At 43.6% G+C, this 20202-nt stretch overlaps 2 protein-coding genes across 3 annotated transcripts; both read right to left on the reverse strand.

The window, feature by feature from the left end:
* Positions 1-962: 962 nt before the first annotated feature.
* Positions 963-1415, reverse strand: LOC145444323 (uncharacterized protein F54H12.2-like). Its single transcript, XM_080322268.1, has one exon. It carries the CDS (start codon positions 1413-1415, stop codon positions 963-965), a length of 453 nt encoding a protein of 150 aa, XP_080178394.1.
* Positions 1416-7188: 5773 nt separating this feature from the next.
* LOC145445131 (uncharacterized) lies at positions 7189-14730 on the reverse strand. 2 transcript variants are annotated; one of them, XR_013916894.1, is made up of 5 exons: positions 8892-14730; positions 8598-8832; positions 8466-8543; positions 8000-8407; positions 7189-7941 (listed from the first exon to the last, which is right to left on the reverse strand). XR_013916894.1 is itself a non-coding variant. In XM_080323268.1 (5 exons), the coding sequence occupies exons 4-5, from the start codon at positions 8205-8207 to the stop codon at positions 7331-7333; spliced, it is 819 nt and encodes a 272-aa protein (XP_080179394.1). In that variant the 5' UTR covers positions 8208-8407; positions 8466-8543; positions 8598-8832; positions 8892-9111; the 3' UTR covers positions 7189-7330. The 2 variants fall into 2 exon arrangements, 1 of the variants encoding a protein (XP_080179394.1); XM_080323268.1 differs by having other exon boundaries at positions 8892-9111.
* Between the last annotated feature and the right edge of the window lie 5472 nt (positions 14731-20202).

The raw sequence follows: 20202 nt of genomic DNA on the forward strand, positions 1-20202 counted from the left end.
ATTCTACTTGTACTTTTCCACTCCGGATTCTACCTCGCCTGACTTCTGGACACGAGACTTGTGTATTGAGTAATTTTTATATTTTCCCCCGAACAACAATGGATTGACATTTAATTTCAATGGTATGCACGCCGACGAATCGGTATAGTTCTCCTGTCTTGACGTGTCGTTCCTCGGTGGGTTGATTAATCCAATTGCGTGTAAACACGATGGGATTTGGGAATATTTGCCCGTCAAACATGACGTCGGTATAGTATTTGTTTCTTCGGATCCGTATGTGAGATCCCGGTTCGTGTTTTAGGTGGATTGTCAACGCGTTCGGCCAGACGAAACGATGCAGGGTGACGATTTTGGTCTGCGTCATACTGTCGTAGTTGACCTCTTTTTGCTCCCTGGATAGTAGCGAGTATGATCTTTATGACGCCAACGACTCCCGAACGCTCGTAAAAAGAGTATAACGTATGCTGTACAAGGTTTATTGAACAATATACACAATCTGAAAATACAAGCCACGAGCGTTCACAAAGTAGATTTTTCTTTGTTTACAAAATCAAAAACGAGGCGATCATTCACACGTTTATCAGAACCAAAAGCATCTAAATAATCGAGGGTACCTACACCTTGACCCTTTCTAATTAGGAAAGCGATACAATGTTCGCCACACACAAACGAACGTAAAGACTGTAATTGCACACTAGTGAAGGTATAATCGTCCGCACCCAATAACCTATAGATCTCCTTCTTCAGAGGCGGAATCCCGAATGAGTCGTGAAAGTGCGTGCCATCTTGATCGGCGAAGATACAGATCCAATGCGAGCCGCCCTTCGCGTTAGGGTCGTAATTGATAACGACTGCGTACGGCTTAGGTAGTTTTGCTGGCAATAAATCGATCGCAAAAGTACCGGCAAATAAATCTCGCGTGTCGCGGTGGTTGAATAAAATATGATTAATTTGATCGGTATTCATACGGACACTACTTCGCGCTTCTCTGAGATCTCCAACAGTTGTTGGTATTCTTTGAGACACAGTAGAGTCGCTCCTTCCGGCAACCCCGCGGTCAGGGTCATGTGAAGCTTCACTGACCCGGTCTTCTCCAGTTGAAAGCAGCCTTGATGCGTACGGTCTGATGTCAAATCGAAGGCAAACAGAGTGTACCCCGCCTTATAATTCTCAGAGTCGATAAAAATATCTTCCTGAGCATCCCACTTCCCGGTGGATTGGTAGACGCTGAAAAACCCCTCCAGGTTTGTGTTTTTATCAAAGTCGAATCTGAAATTACGCCCGTACAAAAGTTTCCCGTTCACGTTGATAGCCAGATTTCCGACGTGATAGTGACAGAAATTAAAGGGGTTTCGAGTCTTACTACCGTTATAGGCAGCGGTCGGGACCAGACCAATCACGATTCGTCGAGGCATGACCCAGAAATCAACGTTTTCTCAATGGAGGTATCACCCGCTCCAAAAGAGTGATTACTCATTTCGAGCTTTATAATAGGGCATTTCGCCGTGTGCGTACGAAGCATCGTTTTGTGTGCCAAACTGACAGAGTCTGAAACTTGAATTTGCTTGACGTGCAATTCCACTTTTTTCAGTATGATTTTAGAGTCGGCAGACCCGAGGAGACAGAAATCGTCATCGTTACGAATTAATCGCAACGACAGATCCACGTTATCCAGTAAATATCTATCCTGATCGAATAAACCGAGCGGTATCTTGCCGATGACCTCGAGCGTTGCACTGTCAGCGGTCAGGGCTTTTCGTGCCATGAAGCCGGCGTTGTTTCATCGTATCTGGGATCCAGCCGATACATTTCAGATAGGTTTCCCCGGCCGCACGAGAGCTATTTAGTAGATGGAAAATGAAGCTTTTGTAGGCGTGATTGTTGTCCGATGTGGTGATCAGCTTCGAGCCCAGATACAGATCGATCTGCTTGAATAAGGCGTCGAATATATCCGATACGACAGCGACGTTGTCTCCCCCGATCGTGGTGCAATCTTTTTTGGTCACTTGTAGTTGAATTTTCATAAACGAGCTGGACAAATCCAAGTAGTGATCGCTACCTTTCACGTTAATCTCAATGACATCGCCCAATTTATCCGGTGTAGCGATCAAAGTGCTGGTGTCGGCGACCGCCGTTTGCGTCGGGGGTACCGTGAAAATATCTAATCCGCTGTTGAGGCACTCGGCCGAATTTTCGTGCATCAATTTAGCCATCGAATATATCTCTACGTCTACGTTTCTTGTTTGACGTGGTACCTCCCCGCGCGGCCTTTTTAAGCTTTTTCGGGGCTTTTCGTTTACGACCCCCGATCGCGGTATCGAGAAGCTGCAGACCTCCTTCTTTGCTCCGTGATATAGCGGATTGCTTGAACGAGCGCCCGGCCACCAAATCTTTCGCGATATTAGATCCGGTGCGGAGGATTTGTTTCCCTAGTATCTTGGAGCCTTTTGACACTAGAGGTAAGACCGCCCGGCCTATGGTTCGAAAAATCGACGCGAGTCCGCTACCGCTTTGCCTGGACCCCCGGTAAAACCCGTAATTCCCAGCCCCGGTCTGATAGTGGTGCAATACGGCTTCTCGGTCACAGCAATAGTGCACTTTCATAACGACACCCTGAGATGTATCGTGAGGTCCAAACCCGAGATGTCCAATAATTCACCATACTCGTCCCTTATATAGATGTAGAAATACTCGAAACAGTCGAGTCTGACTTTGGCGTAGTATCGATTTTGAAATATATGGTTTTGTCGCTCTCCCTCGTGTAGCGCAACGACTCTTAGCAACGGGACCAAAGCGTCACCCACCGGCGTCGACTCGATGTCATTACAGTAGATAAAAGCGTAGAGGCTTTCGCACGACTCACGAACAAAGTTTATCTCCATAAGAGCAATCTCAAGACCTTTACAATCCATTCCGTGCGGGAGGGTAAATACGGGTCCGTCACCGGTCAGTGTTTGGAACGTCATCTCGTAAGTGAAGGGTCAATTCAATGTCACCACATTTAAGTTCTTTTCCAAGAGAATCTCTTATGCTGATGCGTACGCTACGGAAGCTCTTGGCATCGGCGGGTAGGTAAAACGGTTTCCTGAATGATACGTGCTGTCGTTTCATTTCCGGTACCGTAACGGGGATGATTCGTAGAAGTCTGGACATATAATCACCTACCGGGAGATGGCGCACGCAATCGCAATATATAAATAAATACTGAGATTTTACGATCGACGGGATATACCACACATCGAATTCAATGTGCTCAACCACGCGTAATGAGATCGGAACCTCTCCCTCCTCCGCGATGATGTCGTCAATATCGTATCTCTGATGCTCGTGTATGAGACGGTAGTTACCGAAATTCGCGTAAGGCCCGAGCGTAGATGTGAGCAGAGAAGAATTCGGTGGGAATCCCTCGCATACCAATCGATTCTGGCTGGGCGTAAAGTACCAGTGATAGCTGTTCACGAGTTCCTCGCTAATTCTTTGCATTAATTGATCGATATTATCGAAATCTCCGGTGGGTAACTCATAGACTTCGGTGACGTCTTTGACAATCGTATTCCAGAAGCTCATGGCCGGGGTGGGTTCTGTGATCACAATTCTTTCTTGAAAATCGTGGTTGAAGCTAATTTCTCGGAGAGCGATCTGTTTACCCTCCGATTCGATTTCAACCGGTAATTCAACCGTGAAATCGGGTCCGCTTCCGAATATCGTGATATAGCTCATAACGCTTTGACGGCTCCTCGACGGATCAGTAAAGTCACTGTAACGGGAGCTGTTTTAAACGCGACAGGGTTATTGTTCTTGTCACGAAGATATACTCGTATATTTCGAATATTACTCTTGGCCAGGGGAAAAAAGTAAGGTTTATCATATACACAGTGCTGTATTTTTCCTTCTTGCGCGGTCACCGGAACGCTTCGAAGGAGAGGTACTAGCTCGCTGCCGAATACACGAGGTCTGATCAGATCGGTGTATATATAAATGGTGTCTACATCTTTCACGATGGTTTTCGGTCTGATTAGGAACTCTATTGGTTTCTGTTTCTTCAAAACATGATGTTCCACTGTAAAATAACGCGGAAACGTGTCTTCGATGCTAATGAGACGCGGACCCGCACCACTGATTATTTTGACCCGTATCAAGGGCTCGTCGGCCTGTGGAAATCGACTCTTGAGATACTCAAAGTTCAAGCTGAACACGCCACCGGTATATTGCTTGATTGTAATTTCTTTCTCGTATCGCAAGCGAAACTGTTCCAACATATCTGGGACACTGCGATACTTGCCGGCCGGGATGTGATACACGTGGCGATGGCCCCTGTCAGAAAATTCGATACCCGCACGCTTGTGGTCTACCGTGAACGTGGGCTGGAAGCTCACTGGGAACATGACTTCCGCAAGCCCTGCCTCATATCTTTCTGTATCATATTTTAACTCGGAGAATAGTTGGGTTACAAAATCGTTCGCGGTGTTTGCCTTAAAAACGTTCATTGAAGAATTACTCGGCAAAACCAGAAGAGTCATCCTCGTCGGCGGTTTGGAGAGACAGTACCCTAGTTAACGAAGATAGATCCGTCTGGGTCTCGGTGAATAAGTTATATACAGTTACCCCCACGATAAAAAACAGTATCGCGAGCTGTAGAACCACCAAAGGTATCCGTAACGTACCCCGCTGCGATAAATCCATGATTACCACGGTTGAGTCCCCGTCTCTGTTTTATACAAAACCGTCGACGTAAGAGTCCATCGATTTTGGATAACCCTCCCAGCGCACTAGATATCTCCGGTTCCGTCCCCTACCGATCACTTTCTGTATCGATTCTACGCGATAGACATCGTCTTTTTTATCGATGGCTTGCAATTCACTTTCGTAGAATGTTCCACTAATTACGTCCCCGTTATAATCTCGGAGGGTGTACGTAGCGGGGCTCCCCCATTTCCGTGTGTGTACGTAAAATATCTCGCGAGTCCAAGACCCCGCTGTACCTTTCGCAAACGTGGCACGTCGGGTGGTAATTCTGACTGGTTGATCGAGGGATAGCTTGGGTGACACCGGAGGTCCGGTCCCGTTGTATAGTCTATCGAACACCAGAGACGCGTTGCTATTGGTAACCTCCGACGGTCGCATTAAAATCGCGGTGTGATACGTTTGGTTATAGCTCTCTGCGATATCACCCAACACGTCGATGTAGCGATGTGTGCGGTTCTTGACAAAGTAGCGATTCAATACATTGCGGGTTGTACGGATTACCCGTTCTACGATGCTAGCCTTAGTGTCGCTGTTGGTAAAAAAGTGCTTGACGTGGTTGTCTCTAAAAAACCTCTATATAACCGACCCGGTAAATTCTTTCCCGGCATCAGTCTGAACGACGTGTGGCCTCCTATGAGCGAATACCTGGTTGAAGCCCTCGACCATATCTATCGGACGCTTTCGCTTCGTCGCGTGTAAAAACATATATTTCGAAAAACAACAAATTGACACCAACACATAACGGTAGCCGTCATTGCTACTAGAAATATTAGACAAGTCCATGAGGTCACTCTGGATCTGAATGAATGGCCCGCCGACGATCGTCTTCTGGCGTTGAAATTTGCCTGTATACGGATAGAATAGGGTGTAGCTATCCTCTCGTTTCAAATCCTTCTTGTCGGGGTGTAAGTATTTACCGCGATAGCTCGCCGGCGCTTTGATATCAAAATATTTATCCTTACTCGTCATCGTCGTAGGCCGTCCACGACCCGTAGAGCTGGGGCGGCTTCCTGTTAGCTCGCCGGCTACGTTTGATGATCTCTTGCAGTGGCGGTGATCTTTTAGCTATCTTGCTTGTGGTGGGGGTACTTGGAGACGACGGGGCTTTCGGTGTTACTTTCGAGGTGACCCGACCCGGCTTCACTTCGTGCAGTAATTCGCGGAGAGTGGCTATCTGATCGTTCGTGAACCCGTTGGAGGTGTTGGTCATCTTCATCTGAAGAGGCTTGTCGATCTGACCCCGTTGACTTTTATACTTTGAGATGGCAGAGTTATACAAGGACAATTTCTTGTCAGCCGAAACGTCCATAGTCAAAATCGCGCTGATCGATCGGTCCAACTCGGAGTTCAAATCAGTCGCGTTAGAGGGAGCTAGAGGGTTAGGCGATATGACCACTTTTTTGAAATTCATTTTTTGCCAAAAACAGATTTCAACAACGATGCCGCCAATGGCAGGATCGACAAGATCCCACTAATAAAACCTCCTCGCTGGGTGTTGGCGTGTAATACACGTCTCTTGGTCTTCAGGCTCAACTTTTTACTTGTCAGCTTTCGAATTTTGTCTTTGTGCGGGTGTAAATTTTGTATATGGCGTTTTGACAGTCGTAGATTGCCGTTCAAAACATTCACACAGACTTCACAAAATGCTTTCACCAAACCAGAAGAGCTCCCCAATAATATGTCCTTCCTTACCGCGGGCGACGCCTTGGACAGAAATTTCAAAGTCTCGCCGTGCTTCTTAATATAACAGTGACGTTTCGGCAGCGATTTGGTCCGAGCCATTATGAATATAGTGTCAAAGTGCCGGCACTTTCGCTATTTATAGTGGCGTGTACAACACGAGTTCATCCCCAGGAAACACCCCTGTTTTAACACGACTAGAATCGGGTGTGGCTTGCGTCAAATCTATAAATAGGTATCTGTGAGCGTTCTTTGTCGCGTCAGCATACGCGTCAACTAGAAACTTTGAGTTACCCGGATACATTTGCTTGCCAAGCACCCTAATCTGAGATCGATCTCTAGGATTACGCATGATAATCAAATACTGGGTGCTGAGACTGAGGTCCCTTGATCTTTTGGACTGGAAATATAGATTTTGTACCGCGAATATTGTGGTCACCGATCCGTGATTCGCGTAGACTGTAAAGAAGGGGGTCACCCTGTCCGAAAATTCCATTTTATCGTCAATAATTAATAGAGTAGGACAGGGGCGGCTTGTCGCCAACTCATCCAAAATGGAGAGATCCGAGTAAAACTCAACGCCTTGCAGCTCGTTAAAGGAGTCTTGATAAGCCGTATAGCAATAGACAATTCTTTTAATTCGCCCCTTTGAAAGCTGATCGATATTTTTTATGACTTTAAATATAAAAGTATTCTTCCCCGAAAACGACGGTCCTGCCAAAAGACATGCCCTCCCTGTCGAGAAATCCATCACCAAGGCTGTTTTGACGCGACGAGACATGTATTCACAAACACACTTCTATATATAACAAGTAAGGACAGGTACACGAAAAAATATGCCGATTCTGAGCGTCACGCAAACCGTTCACGCAGCGAATCTTACAATGTCCACGAGGCCGTCTTTTTACACCAGAAGCGAGGTGTCATAATCGACACGAGAAGACGAGGCATCATCAGGGCTCAGCGGTGTCATGGCCAAGACTCGAGGTCTACGAGGGGGAGGGTAAGATGATACCCGGCCGGGTGACTTTTTTGTTACGATTTTAGTCAGATTCGGTCTTATTAGCACTGGCGACTGATGTATGTCTCTGGCACGCTGTGGTGTCGCCACGACAAACGGGGCAGTCAGATTCGGTCTTGGTAGCACTGGCGACTGATGTATGTCTCTGGCACGCTGCGGTGTCGCCACGACAAACGGGGCGTCAACCACGGTTGGTGATGTGTCAACGGATTTAGGGGCGCGACGATCTTCTCTATGACCCGCTCGGAGATAACCCTGGTTCATGAAGCGGTATCGGTTGTTGTCGTTTCCTTCGTGAGTCAAGCGCTGATTGCGGCTCTGTACGCTGCAGGCGGCACGATCGGTTGGGTCTGTGAAACCAACTTGACGACGATTCAAGATACGGGCATCAGTTAGCAGTCGGCTCGTCACATCGTCGCCTTCATATGTGAACACAGGTAGAAACTGCAGCTCCGTCACACACCGCAACAGGTCGTCTCGAAAGCTCATCCATTCTAGAAGACAAAGAACAGTTACACATGTGTCGGGTAATGACTATTACCGCTTTGTTACCTGGTCTCAAGGTGGTGGCAATGTGTAGACGATCCTGCAACTCTTTCTTGAAGTGAGTAGTTTGCTGATCGGTCAGATTGTCTTCCAGCAGAATATCTTTCAGCACAGTGACACGATGCCAGTTGGCTTGGGTGTCACGGTGAAGTCTATTGAGTGAAAGCTGGCCACAAACATGACTAATGAAATCGGTAGCCGAATTATGAGTCATCTGAAAAAAAAAAAAAAAATAACACACGTATTACAAACTGAAACGCCGCCTTCGAAAACTAGTCGCAAGCGACAAGCGTTGATGATAGAAAAAGCGTTCAATGTGGAATAAAATTTCACAGTGAGCACCGAAAGATAAGCAATGTATGCATGCAAAATAGTGTCTTCGTTTTAACATGTCTTTGACGTGCCGCCGAAACACTATAAAATAAAATAATAGTAAGACACCATACTTGTGTGTCACAATATACAACCTCACCTGTTTTTAGGAATTCCATGCGACTCGACAGGTCTTGCAGCTGAGACGGTCGAGGAGGACGCCAGCAGATTCTTGTGTCTATGAATAAACGTGCCTTAGCAACGACAGAGAGCTAAGAGCATATTTACACACCCCCAATCTCCTCCAAAATGTTTCTGAGTCTTCTCACGTCCATGTTCAAAGCCTCTATCTTCAAGACCTCAGCCAAAAGCTCCACCCGGTCTGCACCGCACTCGTGTCGTATGATCAAGCCGAACAGAACGCCAATCTCAAATTTGTCTTTCTGCTCACATGGGGGTAAATGATCGTACCCAGACATGTACTCCCGTAGCGGAAAGAATTCTGCATGATCGATGTATTGATCCATCTGAGAATTGAGACAATTATGATTTTAATTTATGATGAATCATAACAGTTTCAACTCACCACGATTCCTTCTATACGTCGATAAAATCTGAAAAGAAAAAAAGCTCATTATATTATACAATCATGAAACACAATACGCTTTTCCCCACCTGCTGTAAGCTATTGACCTGTGGTGTTAATGCTATCGTCTGTAAACAACACGAGAAAACGAGCACTATTGTGAAAAGCTTCAAGATGCATAGAATAATTTCACTTGAGTCAACATGAGAGCATAATGGGAAACCAGATATAAAAAGCAGAGAACACGAACAGTGCACATTTGAAAAAATCATAGTTCCAAGGGTCTCGTATGAATACCGTCTGATTCGACTATTCGTTTACAGTAGAAGTGAGACAGGGCTGATCGAAATTGCTCATAGGTAAAAATGGAAGCATTCTTCCGCACAAAACCAGAATTAACATCACCATGTGGTTTTTTCTCAAACAACACTTTCCGGTAGATGTCAGCAGTCAGTTTGTTTACTTTTGAGAGCCCTTTGCATGAGTACTTATCCTCATTGCAATAATAAGTCTTTGCAGACAGACCAACGAAAATATTCGATTGTGCCTCAATTTTGAAAAGACCACTGGTCCGTTGATCATATCGATTACGAGCTTTGCAACAGGCACGTTTATCATTGAACGAGAGAGGATTGGCCAAAAATTCGCTACGGTGCTCGTCACAGGCGATTGCTGGAAAATATTTGTGAAAATTTTCAAAAAATTCTGCTTGTTTTTCGGGTCGTACAACTTTTAGCAGGCTGTCAGAGGAGATAGCACCGTACCAGCTGTCAGTGTCGCTGTATGCTACTGCGATGGACCGTGGCAGGAGGTAGGTAGACAGATACGAATGGAACCGTAATAAGGCCAATTTCGCATAACCATAGACAAAGTACCCAATGTGGTTAGGTTGGCTCCAAACATGTTTTCTCAATTTCATGGACACCTCAAAAATATCTGGTGACAACTCAATCATCGATTTAAATCTGGAGTCATTTACCAAGACCATTGCTTTTTGGCGGTTAACAATCTTGACATCAGAATATTTTGTACAATTCGAGATAGTCTTCCCTATACAGTAATTTCCAATGTCTTTATAGAACTGCCCCAGTGGCTTCTGGGACGGATCATCGTCAGCCCGTCTTCTAGCCTCGGTTATCGTATCTACAAGAGAATTGAAACATTCAATGGGTTCAAACTCGATAGCTTGATATACCTTAGTAATGATTAACCCATTCTCGAGGTACCACTTCAATAGTGGTGTTATTAACAATGTTTTTGTGGCCTGCAGAGTAGCAATCAAGAATTTCCGTGGCCGTTTCAAAAAACCATGTTGTTCAGCAAATGCTTTCATGTACGGTCCTATATCATCACGACTTACGTAAGCATGTTTGAACAGGGGACAGAACTCACTAAAATGCTCTTTGAGATGACTTGGCACATGAATGTCGACCTCGACGGCCCCAAAAAATTGATCTTTTGACACCAACTCTAAGAGTTTCGAACTTGAAAGGACCCGACATTTCACCATTTTACTGGATTCGAGAGTTTGAATAAAGGCCGCTATATCACTTCGCTGGCGCATAATGACCCATTGACATTCTGTGATGTACTCCAATTTATACCCCACTTTTTGAATATACTGGATTTTACGCTGCGTCGCGGCCCAGCGGGCTTGACGATCCGGGCTGGCTCCCAACTCGCAGCCGTGGCCGTGGTGAAAACATCCAAACAGCTCAAGTGCAACAGGCCCTTGTGGGGTCCTATAATACCCATCAATACAAATCTGGAGCAGGCCGAAACGATGCTCAGGACCATTGAATTGATGTTGGATTTTGACCCCCCGACAGTGTGCGATGTAGCTTAGCCATTGGTGAGCCATTTTTCCATAGAGAGGTGCTGTTTTTGTCCTGGAGAATAAAGTAAAATCTTCATTAGGCGACCACAGACAAGGATAGCCCCCGGTAATCGTGAACGGAGAGTATCAAGGTAGAGACAATTCGCGTCCAGACCTAGCACCTGTTCTACAGGTAGCGCGTTATCACCATAGATTTGGGGTTTGATTTTTGTGACTTTAGCCTCTGCATATCGCAATGAAACAACAGAAAGCCCGCCCTGTAGATTTTCACGTATCAAGGTGTGTATATGGCTATACTTTTGATTCAACAAGGTGAATACAGGTGGTGTGCTATTAAACACCAACCTTGAGGCTAGAGAGGGCAAAGATATACCGTCTTTACTCATGTCAATTGAGTAACGAGCAAAGAGTTGCTTGTGCTTTGTGAGGGCCTCCAGTAACGGCCCGACATCTAAACTGACATAGAAAGATAGATAGTCACGAAAAGTAGTCATTTTATGTTCTACCCACTTTGATTGACACCAAAGATATTGTTCATCAGTTATATTAGACCGTTTCAGTTTGTTATAAAAATGTATGTGGTCTGGAAGACATTTTTCATCCAATACCGATAAATCAGTGAAATAGTTATACGGAAAAAAAGCCTTCGTTGAAGCGCAGATAGGATAACGTATGTATGCATCATAACTTGTACCGGCACCAAGATACAAGGTCACATCCAAAAATCGAAATCGACCAGTCGACAAAGACATGTACGACGTACCTCTCTTAACAATACTGATAGGGTCTGATAAGTACTCCACCAGATACGGGATAATCAAAGGTATATCATAACGAGACCCATTGAAAGAGAATACAGGTAATTGACTCAAATAATTCAAAAAACGATGTTTCAATAAGGTTGCTGGGCTCATACGCTTGACATCCGGCTCAGCGGTATGCATTTCTTCAGCAATACAATCTAGTCGTTCCAACACATCATGAAATTGTTGACATAATGCCTCAAAACACTCACTTTGGATCAATTCAAACCGGGACATCATTCTAGCAACCAGCGACCCAGGGTCGCCATCACTAATCAGTACTTCTGGAGTCTCGTACCCTGGGTAATTACATGCGAAGGCCACCGCGGCCGGGATATGATGATATACATAGTGCACATTAGCAGTATCGCTTGGAGTCGAGCCTTTTTGTAATATACTTTCATAGTCAAAAACTAAGTTATACGGGTAGAAACGAGATGGTTTGGGCACGATTATCCCCAACTCATCCAACGCTTCAAATATAGTAGGCTCAGGCTTGAACATACCTCCACGGTAGTGATTAAGAATATCTCTAAAACAATTATGGCGATCGAGGAAGTATTTTGAACTGAACAGGCGATGACAGGTATCACAGCTATAATTCTTGCAATATAAGTTCAAATTTTTAATATAACATGAATGTCTTCCCCCCTCTAAATGAACGTGAATTTTCAATCCCTCCCGAGCACCATGTCGTAGTATATAACCAACTCCTTCTTTCAATGTATAGACACAGATGGATACTTTAAGACATGACTCGACTTTATATAAATCGTTCATACATACTCCAGAATCAGGGTCCCCATATAAAGCGGAATATTGTGCCACCAGAGAGAGTGTTTTAGACTGCAAGTCACCACTATAATGATTACCACCACAAAGCATAACAGCAACACAGCGAAATATACAATAATGATCGTCATATGGTACACTATATCGATTTTTCATTAAACCCAAAACACTATGTGAATTCACAATAGACTTTGGTATGTTGAAAGCACTACACCCAATTAATCTGAAGTCTGATTTGTATACATAAAAGGTTATGTTTGTGACCGCCAAGACATCAAATTTAGTATCGTCTCTTTGAAAGCGAGCACTCTCGAAGCCCGCGTCCAGGTCTATATCGCTTACAAATTGGTCAAAGTCACTACGATTGGCAATCATTTTAGGTGTATCCAACATAACACCGGCGTTCTCGGACGCGTGATAGTATCTCAATTCGCTTGTCACAACATTATCAAGTATGTGGCCGAAGGCATAATTGATTCTAAAACCATACTGTTGTGAGACGAAGATGTCCTGTAGATCGTTGATGACGTCACTTGGACTGCGGCCGAGTATACGGAAATTGTGTGGGCTGCGTATACTGTGCGGTGCGAGTGTTGAGCTGCGAATGGAGTGCCAGTTTTCTTCCACGATCTCGATCAGATTTTCAGGTATACCCAAGCTGCTTGGTTGTGCAAAAATCAGACACAATTCTAACAAGGTTTCGTCGCCTAGACATTCTGGAAACAAAAAACACAGAATCACTAACAGGTAGGACAAAACACACATAAATACATATGATATTACAACATAAGCATGCGATAAAAACACGATAGTACACCAAAAACAGTTACACATTCGTATAAAATTTCATGGTGGCTCTGGCAGCTGACATCTCTTTGAGAAAGGTAACTTTCGCCCGCATGATGCGTTCCAAGGGTAATTGCATACGCAAATCCTGCCCGTTCGACTGAGATAGTATTTGCGAAATTTCTTGTTCTATCCGGTTATAATCTTGAGTGAAAGATTCATGGGAGGGAAAACTAGATCTCGAAAGTATATCATCCACTTCACCCAGGATAGTGAAGATCGCTTCAGATGGACTGATTGCGATGGCCTCAACAACGGTCGCCTTGAGGTGCTCCATCATTCGTCTACTGTATTTCCCAAACTTCTCACCCCAAGGTCTACGTCTGGATGGGAATGCAGGAGGTTGGACTGGATTTTCTACATTTTCTGGGATATCATTTGCTGGGCTAATCGCCTCTAGCAGGTCTACCGGATAACCACCTTCCATCAATTCTGGTATCCCGTTATCAGCCATAGCTATGAGCAAAGATTTGTGATTGTAAGCTCAATTTACGCTTACTTATAGACACTCTAGCCCAGGGGTGGGCAAACTACGGCCCGCGGGCCGCATGCGGCCCGCAACACCGTTCTGTGCGGCCCGCGAGAGTCTAAAGAAACTTATTAAAAATATTGATAAAATGCGTACTAAAAATCGAATTAATGCAAGGATTTGACTTGATTAAACTTTTTCTTAGTGCATTTCACCATGATAATTCTAAGGCAGTGATTCTCAAACTGGAGGAGGCGGGCGTGAAAGCATCTGAAGGGGGCGCGAAGCTGAGCTCAACTGAGGATTTTATTCGCGCTCCGCGCGATTTACGTCCAATTCATAATTATTGCTCTGTATTTAGTCGGAATTTCATATTTAAAAAATAATCATCCACAGTCGTAACCTTCCATGCCATCAAACTATCCGTTAGGTTTGCTGGCACCCTGGTAGCGTTTTGTGATATGACGATAAGGGGGGCGCGAAATCTTTCACCACCATAAGGGGGGGGGAGCGTGACTTAAGAAGTTTGAGAACCACTGTTCTAAGGTAAATACTTCCTATATTATTTTTATGTTTAATTTCTTGCGCGACAGCCCGATCTCAAGGCCCACGCAGTTTAAAAGATTTCAACTGGTAAACATCACGGAAATCCTAAACGAGATTGACATAATTCGTTTCACGAGTATGTGATTTCAGATTGACCACTCCAGTTCTAATTATTTCAGTGGTGTGCTTATAAAAAAACGATTCGCGCGTGTATAAGGTAGATTCCTTCTCTGTGTGCGTAGAATTGGGGTATTTATATTTTATCTACATATAGTAGAAGCGTGTTTGAAGCTAACGTGGCTCTGATGCTGTCAGCATTGTGTGTCCTGGAACTGAACCAAAAGTGGAATTAGTAAATCTATGAACAGATCGCTGCTCACAGATTTCAATTTCAATCATATTCTAAGAATCGGGACAACCGACTTTCATCTCTATAGTTTTGACAAATTGGTTATTGAGGTCGACTAGCCTATGAAATCTCGCTACTATGTTTATGGCGCGTGTACGATATCATCAAAGCAATGGTTTGTTTTAAATATGCACACATATTATCTCCATGTCCTCACTATATAATCAAATACCATTATTCGTTTTGGTTATAATCCCAATTATATATAGTGCGGCCCGCGAATGGATTCAGATGTTGAATGCGGCCCGCGAGCTCAAAAGTTTGCCCACCCCTGCTCTAGCCACATGACAAGCAGAAGAAGGGACTCAACACAGTTTAACAGAGCCAGCAAAACGCAGGAAGGAATTTTATGACCCTCTACTCGCCTTTTCCCCCCAACCATTTGAATATACATACAAGCCTCTTTTTTCTCTAGTGCCATACTCGCATAGCCAATTTACACTTACTTATAGATACTGTGAGCCACATGACAATTGGAAGAAGGTACTTAAAACAGTTAAACAGAACCGGCAAAACTCGGCAAGAAATTTTATGACACTCTCGGCCTTTTTCCCCCAACCATTTGAATATAAATACAAGGCTCTTTTTCCCTAGTGACATACTTACAGGCATAATTACACCATGGCATGTAAATACAACCCGTACGAAAATACTGCAACCAAGCGCAAGCTAGATATTGACTTGAAACGGGCTACCCCGTCTCATATTCCAAATTTCGACAATTCCGCCAGTTTCTATGGCACGCAAGTCAGCTTCGATGGACGTGTACAATTGGCATCGACCAGACGACATGGACCCAAGATGACTTATGTGAAAGTCTTGATCACAGATGGTAAAAAATCTCTACCAGGGGAGATATTCAATGACAAATTACTGGACTGCATCGAAACTGCATACAGACAAGGTCATACTATGACATTCTGTAACATCAAGATCACTGCTGACGCAAGAACTGATGCCCCATCATTAATCATTGGTCGCAATTCTACTGCTACGAAGAGCAAAGCACGCTTACCTTGTCCAGAGATGGTTGAATTCCGGTACGTGTCCGCAGAAGATATCCAAAAAGGCTTGTACGATGACAAGATTTTTAATTACAGAGGTCTCTGTATTGCCACGGATTCTGAATCCATTGGCACAAACTCGGAGAGACAGCTACATTCATATGCACTAGTGAATGGTGATGTTTCTATTGATCTGAAAAATTGGGGTATTATACCGTTATTCACTGCTGACAAATACTATGATATCACTCATCTACGTGTACAAGTGCGATCAGGCAAACGTGAGCTGTTCTTACAAGACTATTCGAGTATTTGCAAAGAATGAACTGTTTCATATATGAAATAAAAGAAACATGTGATTATTTTGTTGACACTATTTATCAGAGATTAGGGTTGGTAAACTTTCTAACCTGCCAGAATACATCATTTTTCAATACCATACTACCAGCTATCGTCTCGACTTAGCAATCTCACACGAGCGGCATGGAAAGAGATTATCAGATTGTAAATCAGCGTGTTTGTGAGGGCACTATACGCCGTGATAATTAAAGCAGAGCGAGACAGTAGCACAGTACATTAACCGTGGAAAAATCGGCGTGATAGTTAATCAATACCCAACTTTCGCATTCAGTATAGTGGCCAAGCGACGGTCGAGACCAATATCCAACATTTTCGAACAAAGAGAATAGCTCCTCGACCCAGCGGGGTGGATTACAGGACAAAGGCGCTGTGCATGTCTACGAGGCGACATGGCTGTTTTCGAAAGCGAGATTATCGCTCCTCGGCACAGCAGGGAGGATCGCAGACAAAAGACGCTATGCAGTCTACGCGCCACGCGGCCGCATGTCTATTTTCGAAAGCGCGATTGATTATCGTAAATTAGGTCTTGGACAAAGCGACGATAGCAGCGCGTCGTATAATATCCGAGCTAGGGACTTATAGTATACTATAAACCTGATCCTCGCACCGCCAATGAGCCGTAACCACAATTCTAATACCGCAACAATCCATACACAATAATACCGGGGGCTTTCAAAATACCAGTTGACGGGCTTCGAGCGATTGTCGACACGTGATCCGTGCTCTGTGACCCGTAACAATAGCGAGGGCTTTATTTACATGGATATTCTTTCCTGTCCTCGAGAACTCGAGCTGACACGTATATTTATAGCCATAACAGTTCATTTCTCCCGTTACAACTTCGATCAATAATAAAGTAGAGTACGATTCCAGTATGACACAGCCCGTAGGCGTCACTCTACACAGACAAACGTAAGTAAGCGATACTCCACTTTGGCGTATCATCTGGCCGGACGCGCGTTGACAATCCACCTAAAACACGAACCGGGATCTCACATACGGATCCGAAGAAACAAATACTATACTGACGTCATGTTTGACGGGCAAATATTCCCAAATCCCATCGTGTTTACACGCAATTGGATTAATCAACCCACCGAGGAACGACACGTCAAGACAGGAGAACTATACCGATTCGTCGGCGTGCATACCATTGAAATTAAATGTCAATCCATTGTTGTTCGGGGGAAAATATAAAAATTACTCAATACACAAGTCTCGTGTCCAGAAGTCAGGCGAGGTAGAATCCGGAGTGGAAAAGTACAAGTAGAATGACTCATGTCTGAGTACAAAGGTCAATCGAGATTCTTTGTTCGTTTTCTCTCAGTCAATCCCCCTTTTTTAATTGCCGCACAGTCAGAAGGGAATTCCCCTCGAGTATTGCTGCAAAACTGAGAATGAGCTAATTCTTCAATTAATTATTATATTGATAATTCTTGTTTGTTTATTATAAATCGCGAATGAGGGGATTCCGCACATTTATCTAACTACTTATATATGTATATGGTTTCAATAATAAATATTAATAATAATAATGATACTATATGTAAGAACGCATCTGGTTCCTGGATGTGCATTTCCCATTGGCTGAAACATCGGCATTGCGTCCAGACCATATCAGCCGGAAGCACGAGATGTATGTTACAATCTACTTCTATAACGGGAATTAACGGAAAAACGCAATTTTGACTTTTTTTTATCTTAAAAAATTTACGTTTGAACACATTTTGACCTCGTGTATGTGAATTAGGTATTATCCCACATAATGTTAGAATTGTACTACTTATCTTCATTTCTGGTTGGAACTGTCAGTCCTTACCAAGTAGTTTGGCCTAAAAAAACTCTTTTGACTTCAAAACTGACTAATTTTTACATGAAAACCTTTATTTTAACGAAACTGGACCTATGAAAAATTCCAGGAGTATACATGACGCGTTATGTTAAAAATAATTTGAAAAAAAATTGTAGTACAACGAAAGATAATTTCCTACAGTCTCGGGTAGAAAGAGTCTGTCCTTACTAAGTAGCTTGCCAAGAATGGAGAAAGAACGTTCAACAGCAGCAGTGGTTGGCTGGCAACACTGAAGTTGTGCGTACACTGCTGGTGTCACACCGAGTTGCTCCATTCTCACAATGTTGTCTACTTCCCAAATTTTCATCATCCGTTTCTTGATATTAGAACTAAATGGCCACGCAGTCTTGCTTCAGTTCGGATATTGCGGTATGTTGAGCATTACATCATGTCAGCCTATTTCTTTCATTTGGCCGTTTATAAGTCACAATGAGAAGATAATGGGCCGTCTACAACGGCAGGCCTATAAAGTAGGCTATGTGCTGTAAAATGTCCACCGATACTGCAAAATCTACGATACAAACAAAATGCAGGTTGCAAAAAGATTTTGACTTTTTAAACAATTTTAACAATTCTTTGACCTAACGCTACAATTTTGACAAAACTTTGACAAATTGTTTGACCAACGCAAGACTTATCCTTGGAACGTGTCATCGTACTGATCGAGCAAAACGCAACACCGTGATACCAATTGCCTAATTAAAAAGGAGCCTATGAATATTGGATATACAATTCGCATTTCAGAAGGACGGAGGGGTTTCGATTTCAAACCCCAACTTCTCCGGCATATACAGGCTACGCCACTGTACACAACAGCCACGTTTCGACTACTGATCTGAGCTATTCGACTACAACCAATGATTGCCAAGACAGGCGTGTCACCACAAATCATATGTATGAGTTGAGAGCGTGTCTTGATCAGGGTTCTAATGACTCGAATCCGACTCGAGTCACGATTTTCTTAGTCAATCTGTGTATTGACTCGACTTGGACTCGCGTCATTGCGCATAACTCGAACCAAGTCAAATGACTCGAGACTCAGACGGCCAAGACAGACATTTCATTGTAATTTCGAAGAATAGTTAAGTAATCACACTAGTGGGAATTCGTCTATTGATACTGCTACTACAGCCTGGTTTTAACAAGAACCCGGGGCACGAATCAAATGTGTTATTGCTTGTTGAAACTTTCCCGAGTAAACAGAATTGCTTTTGAACTTTCTTCTAATTTGTAACCTGACTCGGCACCACTTCAACACCACTGAGTTCATTAGTTTTGTAAACATATTCAAAGCCATCATGAGACGGAAGGGGAATATGCATTTAAGCATCGTTTTGGTAGGCCTACATGTATGCTCGTTCAGTCTAAGTTATGATATATCATTTTTTTACGAAGAAAACCCGCACACATTGATATGGCAGACATAGTAGTCCTGAATGTGGTCAATGAGTCTTCGCCATATCGTGGGAACAGCAAAAGACATGGACGACGTTCGTTAATGTAGCCAATTGTGGTAACCAATTGAACAAGGTTTATACTATGTGATGCATGCTCGATCCCGTAATGGAATGCCTAAGTACAGCTTGTTCATTCAACATACATACATCCCATCCCAAGCAGTATCTACATCTGGAATCAACTGCCAAATAAACTGTTTTTTTTTGTTGTTGCGAAACTATAGGTGAAACGTTCTCTTTATACCTTCCTTATCCACGACATCCGTCGGGCACAGATATAAAGCTTCACCAATTAGGCTACGTCACAATTATATTACAATGTACTTCACAATCTTCCTATTATGAAGTTAATAGCATAACTGTCAGAATTTAAAATGCGAATATCTCAAACACCTGCTGTGCTAGCAAAAATAAGGGCATATTCGGTATCAGGGGTGAAACTCTTCAAGATCGCATATCCCGTTTGAAATTGGCTGCTAATTATCAAGTTCATTGATCAATAAAATGATTTATCATTGATTTATTACCATGCGTCATTGTTGCAGGTAAAACGTTTATGTGAACTAAATTCGAGAGTTCTATTGCAAAGCTCTAACCCTGTAGTGTGGCTTCCTATAAATTTTGCAGGTGTTGCAAATCACGAGTAATGAAACAACACGAAAACAATGCGCAAATTGCTAATACGAGAGAATGCATCAGTTTATAATCAGGTTGAACTATACTCCAGCAAAATGGCGAAACGCATGTGCATTGTGCAATGTGCATAACTGCATAAGTGCATATGCGTGTGCATTGTGCAATTAATAAAGAGCCTCATGCGGCTCGTGAGCAGCAGTTTACCAATCCCTCGTATATATTCTAAAACAAATTAATTAGACCTGCATGCAGCGCTGCAACGAAAGCCCATGGAATCACGCGAAGACACGTGTTTGTGTT

Source organism: Botryllus schlosseri, chromosome 8, assembly GCF_051294905.1.
Source record: "Botryllus schlosseri isolate E-star chromosome 8, Bs_hap1, whole genome shotgun sequence".
In the NCBI taxonomy this organism is placed as follows: Eukaryota; Metazoa; Chordata; class Ascidiacea; order Stolidobranchia; family Styelidae; genus Botryllus; species Botryllus schlosseri.